The sequence below is a fragment of the Sphaeroforma arctica genome, assembly GCF_001186125.1.
Source record: "Sphaeroforma arctica JP610 unplaced genomic scaffold supercont1.1232, whole genome shotgun sequence".
In the NCBI taxonomy this organism is placed as follows: Eukaryota; class Ichthyosporea; order Ichthyophonida; genus Sphaeroforma; species Sphaeroforma arctica.
This window is the reverse complement of record NW_014039326.1, coordinates 10,608-19,042: the sequence shown is the minus strand read 5'-3', so window position 1 is coordinate 19,042 and position 8,435 is coordinate 10,608. Positions and strand designations below refer to the sequence as shown.

General features: G+C 40.8%; 2 protein-coding genes across 2 annotated transcripts; both read right to left on the bottom strand.

Moving 5' to 3' along the window:
- Window positions 1–215: 215 nt before the first annotated feature.
- SARC_10393 (eukaryotic translation initiation factor 5A-1) lies at window positions 216–3,595 on the bottom strand. The gene is made up of 5 exons (XM_014295568.1): window positions 3,475–3,595; window positions 2,898–3,230; window positions 1,685–2,727; window positions 1,260–1,336; window positions 216–255 (listed from the first exon to the last, which is right to left on the bottom strand). The coding sequence occupies exons 2-3, from the start codon at window positions 3,210–3,212 to the stop codon at window positions 2,572–2,574; spliced, it is 471 nt and encodes a 156-aa protein (XP_014151043.1). The 5' UTR covers window positions 3,213–3,230; window positions 3,475–3,595; the 3' UTR covers window positions 216–255; window positions 1,260–1,336; window positions 1,685–2,571.
- Window positions 3,596–5,559: 1,964 nt separating this feature from the next.
- On the bottom strand, window positions 5,560–7,101 carry SARC_10392 (hypothetical protein; the record flags this gene model as incomplete). The annotated part of the gene is made up of 3 exons (XM_014295567.1): window positions 5,560–6,129; window positions 6,244–6,384; window positions 6,493–7,101. 3 exons carry the CDS (start codon window positions 7,099–7,101, stop codon window positions 5,560–5,562), a joined length of 1,320 nt encoding a protein of 439 aa, XP_014151042.1.
- Between the last annotated feature and the right edge of the window lie 1,334 nt (window positions 7,102–8,435).

The window sequence follows — 8,435 nt, the reverse complement described above, 5'->3', positions numbered from 1 at the left end:
GAGAGTGAGAGAGTGAGAGAGAGTGTGTGTGTTTGTGTATGCGTGTGTTTGTGAGTATGTGTGTGTGTGTGTGTGTGTGAGTGTGTGTGTATATATGTATATATGAATATTCGTTTATATCATCACTCACTCACTCACTTCACACGCACCTACCCTCGGCAGCTTCCCGGACAGTGTCCCGTGCAGTTATGTACGCTCTGAAGGCCCATGGTGGTGTACAGGAGAAAAGAGTGGATGTATAATGCTCCCTGTAGCCTGATAAGATGAATCAAAGTCTGTTGAGAAGTGTGTAAGCAACAGTATTTACATTGGCAGCGGAAGCCAAGTTCGGAGACCTGAATCAGACAGAGTCCCGTTGGGTACGCTGACGGATGTGTTGTACTACATTGTACAGGCTACGTTAATGAGATTGACACGTTTGACGGATTGCTGATACTCGTCACAGGTGTACTCAGACAAAGCTATGCATACTATACCCTACCTAAATACATCAAGACGCTTCCTAAAAATATCTTGCTAGTAAATACATATATCTTATGGTCTGATATATCTGCTATCTACATCACTGTCAACTATGGTAAGTGTAGATGTGTATGTTCTGACCTGACAGACCTCCGATGGGTGCACCACACGCAATAAGAGTACGGCAGTATAGAACCGGTTGTATCCGAGCTGTGATCGTGTTGTACTCTATAGTCAACTGCATTGCAAATTTTTCCGAGAACGAGTGCAGCATATGTGGTGCACCATCTTTAGCACTGACAGTGTGCGATCCTTCAAAGAATGATTGTTAGTGCAACTGCCCTGCGAGAATGGGAAGTGATTGGCACGCACTATGTGCACCGACACCGCATTCCTACAGGGTATGTAGGGAATTATTTACCTTCAAACCTATCATTATGCGCAATTCTAGTACTCTAATAGACCAATGAAAGTGAAACTATGTATATCGTCCGCATTCATACAGAGTGTCCTAGAGAATAGCTACCTTCGATGCCAATAGATGACACAGTTTTAGTGCTGACGTCTTGTGACTACAATTAACACCATGCACCTTGCATCATGTACATAGGCACGCATTCCTACGGGATTCTAGGCATATAGTATCCGTCAATTCAGCTGTATAAGTTTCTGGGATATACGAATACCTTGCTGCATTTATATCGACCGCTATAAAACAGATGTGTTGTAGAACCAAGCTGCAACCAAGTCTATCACATATCACATTTTAGAACAAGTGCAGCACAACCTTTTCTTACCAGGAGTGCAGCATATACGATGTATCATCTTCAGCTCTGCCACAGTGTTGTCATCTAAAAGATTCTCAACCGCGAATCTGCCCTTCGGAAGGGACATATGTGACATTTCGGACAATAGATTAGCAACCGTGATGAGAATATGAAACAACCTAAAGAATAGTACTATACGTTGGTGAACATGTAATGCTTGTCTGCGTCGGCCATCGTTGTTTGTAAAGTTTAAATACGTCTTACACGGGTTTTTGACTCAAGCACCCCATGTAGGCCTAATCTTTACACTATTGAAAAGGCTACGGATATAAGCAGCCAATAGTAGTAGATCTATGATACATCAATAACTCGTCAAGGGGGTCTAGATTTTCTCGAAGAACATGGTACAACTCTTGTACTGGTTAGAACCTTCGCATATTTCATAGATGCTGTACCTCGTTACAGTTTGCACCCCGACGACTGAAAGCTCTTAATGTGCTATGAACAAAGCAACAGTACAAGATAAAGCAAAGCGAGATACAACCTTAGTTCACCAAACATTATTAAATTATGCAGTTTCGTTTATTGTCGCGTCTCCGCCGCTGCTTGTGGTTCTTCTATAATTCTTCGATTTCGATAACTAATAAAACTACAGTTCGTATTTCTTGAAGAGGCCCAAAGCTAGAACAAGCCTAAAGAATATCAACTGAAGCAACGATACGTTTACCGTATGGAAACATACATTCGCCCCCCTACTAGCATTACCAATAAGAATCTACACTAAGCGTACATATCGGTGCTTTCCACTTCTTACTCTCTCTGTATACCATAGGCTCTGGCGGTTCCATGTTATGCTCCCTACATATGACGTGCATACCAATCGTCGCAGAACATCTCCAGATTGAACAGACTTAAATTAAAGCTCATACAGACAGATGCAACAAACTATTCCGAATTGCGGACTTTCCAAAGTACGCTTCATATGCTAACAATACAGGCATCGATATATAACTCTCGTATACAAACACAACAAGCTATTCGTTTATAAAAATATGCTAAAAAATTACATTACAACTTCATAAATTTCGATAAACACCTCGGATACAGTGTATACATCAATAGCATTGAACAAGGTGACAGTCCATACGTAAACACAACAACTCGAGAGCAATAGCTTCCAGACAACAACTCGCACGATTATGTGAACAAACGATCGACAACGCCTTCAACGTTTTCGGCAGATAGTAGACACATAAATGACACTATAGACTGAATAATGTTTGCTTGAAAAATCGTTCGAACTACAATATAATATTATACAAATTAAGTCTAACATTTATATTTAAGCCATGTTCTTGATTCCGATAGCGGCCTCCTCGTTCATAGCGCTGATAACTGTGATCTGAATGTCGGTTCCATCGTCGAAAGAATCTTGAATCTGCTTACCAAGATCGTTATCGGGTAACTTAAGGTCATCCTTGGTGGATCCATCATCGTTCTGTTCGCGTTTAAAATAGTGAAAAGTCAGTGTGTTTGCCTTAAGAGTAACGAAAAGTCTGTCTGTTTGCGTATAGAATAACGAGAAGTCAGTAATCAGATGTTGATAAACTTCCAAAAACTGATGAAAACTACTTGCCCAGAATTACAAAGTCAGTGGAGCTAACTTACCATTAATGACAAGAAACCATCATCGATGTCCAAAAGCTGGAAATCACGACGCTTTACGATAGGCACCTCCATGTTGTGTGTGGATGGCGACATATCTTCGAGCTTCTTGCCAGTGAAGATATCAATAGCAGTCATGTTCACCTTGGCGTGACCGTGCTTTCCAGTCTTTGAAGTAGACATATCTACGATACGGCAGGGACGTCCCTTGATGATAACATGTCCACCCTTTCGCAAAGCGGAACACTGGATAGGGAAAGTCAAGGCAGATCCTGCATCACCTCCTCCAAAATCGTGGTCAATACCTTCGTCAGCCATTTTGATGAGTGTAGATGTCTATAATAGCGATTGGGAAGAGGGTATAATATACATTAATTTATACGTCAATATATGAATTGTTGTACACTAAGTATGTAAATATGACGCACAAGAAAACCAAAAAGAGGACAAAAAATTATACGGCGCATATCGATCAAATTGGAACATTACAACATATCTAGCCATATATACGACGAGCAGACAATACAGTGCTCTTCGCGCCGGGTAAAAGCTACTGTAACTATGTTAAAATGTTGTTTACCTTATGCAATCCTTACAAAACTGAACTGCAAATTAACATTACACGCGTGTTGAATATCGTATCCCATTGTGTTTACCGCTTTCGAGGCCAACATTAAAACACTCCAGCCGACATAGTGTGATAAAACCCGCAATTGAAGGCAATCCGCATGGAGGCTGGGTCAAATGGCCCACAGGCCCAGTTACTCATCACTGTCAACCAGAGCCCACTCTGTGAAGTTTTAAAATAATATAGGCGTTCCGGACATGCTGAAGAAATATATGTATTTACCAAAAATAAACTATCCGGCGAAATCAAATAAATGTACTGCAATGAACTCAGAAAATTACGTAAACTAAATCTTGAACAATGATGTTCAGGAATAACTGGTAGAATATGTAACCTAAATTTGAATTTAAGTAACATCTTGTTTAGATTGTAGTACTTTTATTTAAAACTTTACCTTTTCATACCTACAGCCATACCAGCATAGTTTTCCCACAGGGTTAAAAAAAGTTAACCAGGGGCACCTGAAGTCCTACTCTTGAGTCCCTAACTACTAGGTTTTTAGGCCTGGAAATTTAGAATCGAACCTGTTTTTCTGGAAATATTGATATCAATCAAACCCTGGTTTTGTAGAGCAAATTTCAGAATTGTTGGGTTATCATTTTGTTTTGATTTTTTGTTCTATTTTTAGGAGGCTACGTGTCTTTGCATGCACCCCGGTGCGGTTGAGTCGTGAGTCGTGACCCCGGTGACTGGCGTCTGGCGGTGACATAGGTCAATAATTTGATAAGAATTCTTTTGAAATCTTCAGAAAATTTCTTCGCACTGGGCCCTTTGTTTTAGGTAAAATTTGAAATTGTTTTGAGTCATTTGATTTTTAAAAGGTTTTTCAAACGAGTAATAATAATTTAAATAAAAATTAATTCTATTTTTGTACACCCAATAACTCGTATTGTAAAGTTCTATATTACTCTGTAAAAAGTATATTGTCCGGTGTATTCACTTCTATTGTACTTTGGAGCAACTGGGCGCGCTCAACGAATTTGGGCGCGCTCTACGAAATTTTGACTTAGTAATTCCGATTCTTTTAAATTTATAAACTGGTGAAAACTATTTTGGAGACTAATATAAGCATCCAATCAAATCCTATTTAATATACCTCTCGCTTCCATGAGCTGCTATTCATTCTCTCAATACTTAATCGATATCCTTCAACTCCTATGGTGCGTAATAATTTATGCCTAAATACCTATTTGTCTGCAGTCTGCACTGTCTGCAGTCACTCTCCTGCTGGTGGAGTCTTAAATGCACGATCTGCATGGACCGTCATACTGCAGAGTGTAGGATTACTGCAAGTACTATTAATAAAAAAATATTGTAGGTCCTCGACCAAATTGTGAACTACAGTACCTGTTGAAATATTTTATACTTCAGCTGCTATATCATAGAATCACTTCTCCTATTGTTTTAAATATTTATCGATCTGTATATATCTTAAGTCTGCCGTGATAATCTGTATAAACCTTTAGCTCCGTGGTTAGTTGGGTTTGATTAACAGACTATGGCATCAATATGAATATCAATGCAGGCTGGGCAAGTGCACCATTTCTACTACAATTTTGTGTCAGTGCTGCTTCATTGCTTGCCTATTAGTGTAATTCAAGTTTATGTGCCTATTCAGATGTTCTTTTCTGGGATACAATGTTCGTGCGGTAGCATATCTGTGACAAATCGTTCCGAGTCTGCGCATCTACGTACATATTATTCATTGCTGTCCGATAGTCTTCGGCGATTCTCCTGCAAGTATTTACCTTGAGCTCGGATATTTGCTTCATTTTGGACTTGACTTGTTTCTTTGGGGCAAGGGTGAAGATGTGTCAGTATCCTAACCGATGTTCAACGGCGCTGAGTTCATTAGAGTTTGAACTTACAGCTGATGTGACAAAACAATGCGTGATATACAGTCGCTTGGTGTTGCGGTCTATTGACTATGACTGTGCTTTTCAAAATTTTGAGCGTAGGAATAGCTTGTGTATTTTCGCGAGATTGCCTGCACCATCGCTGTATTGAATTGCATAAATTTATTCCTATCTAACTTGTTCAGATCGCTGCGATTTTTGCGATCAAAAGACACGCTATTGTGCTGATTGCAGGACTCACGGAAAAAGCGCGGTTACATTGGTCGTTGTCAGGATCGGGACAAACTGCAACACCTTCCACCTTAGACTCTGTCTCAACGCCCTGTGCGTACAAGCGACCAGCATCTGTAGCATAGTAGCCACCGTCAACATACTCGGCAGTGTAATAAACTTCCTCCGATACTTGCTTGCGGCGCTTGTTCGACCCAAACTGCATGGCTAGGCCAGTGAAGGGAGTGATTTTTGACATGGCCGCAGCAACGTCCGCAATTTTTCTGCTAGCTTTTGATACAGCACCAGAGTATTGTCTTTGCGACTCGGCAGGCAGTCCACGGCGACTCTTACTCTCCATTATTCCGGTTCCATTGAATGAATCGTACTCGCTGGAGGTGTGGTTTAGCACTAGAGCCAAGTGAGCAAGTGGCGCGTGATAGACGAGACCTTTCATCATATCGCTACATACGAGTTCGCGACATGGTTTGTTGCCACATATTTGACTTTCTGAAAGCACATCTGGCAGCGGTTCAGTATGCTGCAAATTCAGGGGGGGGGGAATAGTTAGGACTTAGTGCACACAGTAAACCAAAACTTGGAAGCCTGCGCGAGTCGCATTTCTCATAAAATTTGTGTTTTTTTATACACATACGTTTGCGATGTTCCTTGCGTCTTGGGCATCTTCACGAAGAGCCTTCATGTATTTGGTGGCCGCTTGCCAGATACCCCTACACCCATGATCAAAAGTGTCGCACGTATTGCTGGAGAGGCGCAGGGTAAGACCGGTTGTTTTCTGTATTTTGGGTATAAAAATATGTCAATTAGAAATATCTTGAAGGCCAATATGAACAGCGTAATGCACTAAAAGTAAAATCCAAGTTCGTAGAACTAGCGCACATACATTGTATGAGATGTACTTGGTCCAATCTGTATTGCAGGCTAAGCACATTAACCCCGCATTGTACTCGAGAGTTCTGTCCAGACACCGCCCATAAGCAGTCAGTGTTTCCTGGATCCATCGCCTGGTATGTACCATCATGCTCTTTAAAACATTAGAAAGTTCCTTAAGTCTCGTCTCGACAGGATCTTCGCTTTGAAACGGCAGCGAGTCTAAAAACCCTTTCACATCGTCAATTGCTTTGTCGAGGCCCGACTGGAGCTCGTTCACTTCGACATCTCGCATTGCCGTCAAATTTCGGATATTCTCCGCGGTATCTATGAGTTTTTGTCGCTCAACATTGAATTTTGTGCGTAGCTCATCCATTGCGACCGCCGTACAGCATGAACTATTGACATTAGTGCACCGAAACATACCCTCCACATTCCCGAGCATTACTGGGTGTGGGTTGTTGATAATACTCATGGAAAGGTTCTTGCTATATGGATTCCCTGGCATATTAACAAATGGCAATAGAAGCGGATTACACAGCTCGCTCTCGTCACTCGTCTCTACAGCAGCAACTGTGATCGGTATTCCTGCAACGAGAAGCAACGCTAATGATATCTGCATGGTGGTAATGTCAATCGTACTCAATGCGATATAGTGGCCCTGTCTATTCAACAGCCGTAAATAGTAGCCCGCTTAAATATATAGTATGGCACGCTATGATAGGCAGCTCATGATACGAGTATTTCCGGTCCTTGCCCTCTTGATCTCCTGATCAGTGGTCTGGCGATAATATTTATTTATTTTACGTTCTATTTTTCCTGGGATCTGGTCAGTTGTCCCCCGAGTCCCTGAAGTCAGAACTTCTCACAAGAAGTAATCTCTCGTAGCCTCCGTGTTTGGATTGTTTTCTGGAAGCCGGAAGCTTGAAGCCTTGAAGGTCATGAAGCCATGAATATTTCAATTTTTTTTTAAACATTATAATTTTTATCTCCAGCCAGAGAGCAGAGAGGCTTCAAAAAGGAATGTTCTCTCCGTACATGTGACCTCACCTCTTGAATTTATTTCTTGAGAAGATTTCGAGTGTGCCGTGGAACTGTCTTGTTTCTATTATATTTTATTTATTTAAAAAAAACCCCGTACATAGATTGCGCTCATTTTGTCTGATTTAGAAGGCTACGCTCATGATTAAAAATATACACTTACGTATACTCATATAGCGTGAAGTGTAAGGATATCTCAAGCACTTGATCTTCCCCCTCTGGAGTGAGGTATCATTTGTATGATATGTAGAATCAGCCGTCGTTTGCCACCAGCTATCTAAGTGGGTGGTATATTCGAGAACGGGTCTTTTCCAACAATAAAGCCGCAGATCTGATTGTTCTGCCTTTAGTTCTGGCAACTGAAAGTACACTGACTCCACGGCTCAAGCATTCGTATCCAACACCTGATCATTACCCCAAAAAGCTTGTGCTTGACGAATCTTACGATCATACAACCTTAAAAGTTATGTGATATCAAGTGGCACATACAAATACATATTCTCTATGTAAGGTTGGATACAGATATACACATATATATGTATATATTGATTTAAGCTTTATATATATATATATTGTGTGCTTCACGCCCACTGCCTCTCGGTATCTCCTCTCGAGCTCAGTCATTATTTCTTAAGTGCTTATATTTGTGATTTTTTCTGTCTATGTTTGGTTCCACGCTACTATCTGAATCCTGCGTCTGCGACGAAGCCATAGGCGCGCACGTGTGTGTATGTGTCAGTGTGTCTGTGTCTGTATATATATATATATATATGTGTGTGTGTGTGTGTATGTATGTAGGTATGTAAGTAGGTATGTATGTATGTATGTATGTATGTATGTATGTATATATATATAGGTGTGTGTGTGTGTGTGTGCGTCTATATGTGACTGTGTATGTGTGTGTATATGTCTGTA

Excerpts from the sequence above, each read along its gene's own strand:
- SARC_10393 (XM_014295568.1), bottom strand. The coding sequence starts at position 3,212 with ATGGCTGACGAAGGTATTGACCACGATTTTGGAGGAGGTGATGCAGGA. Across the intron at positions 2,728-2,897 it reads ATGGTTTCTTGTCATTAATG|AACGATGATGGATCCACCAA; the intron begins GTAAGTTAGCTC and ends AAACGCGAACAG.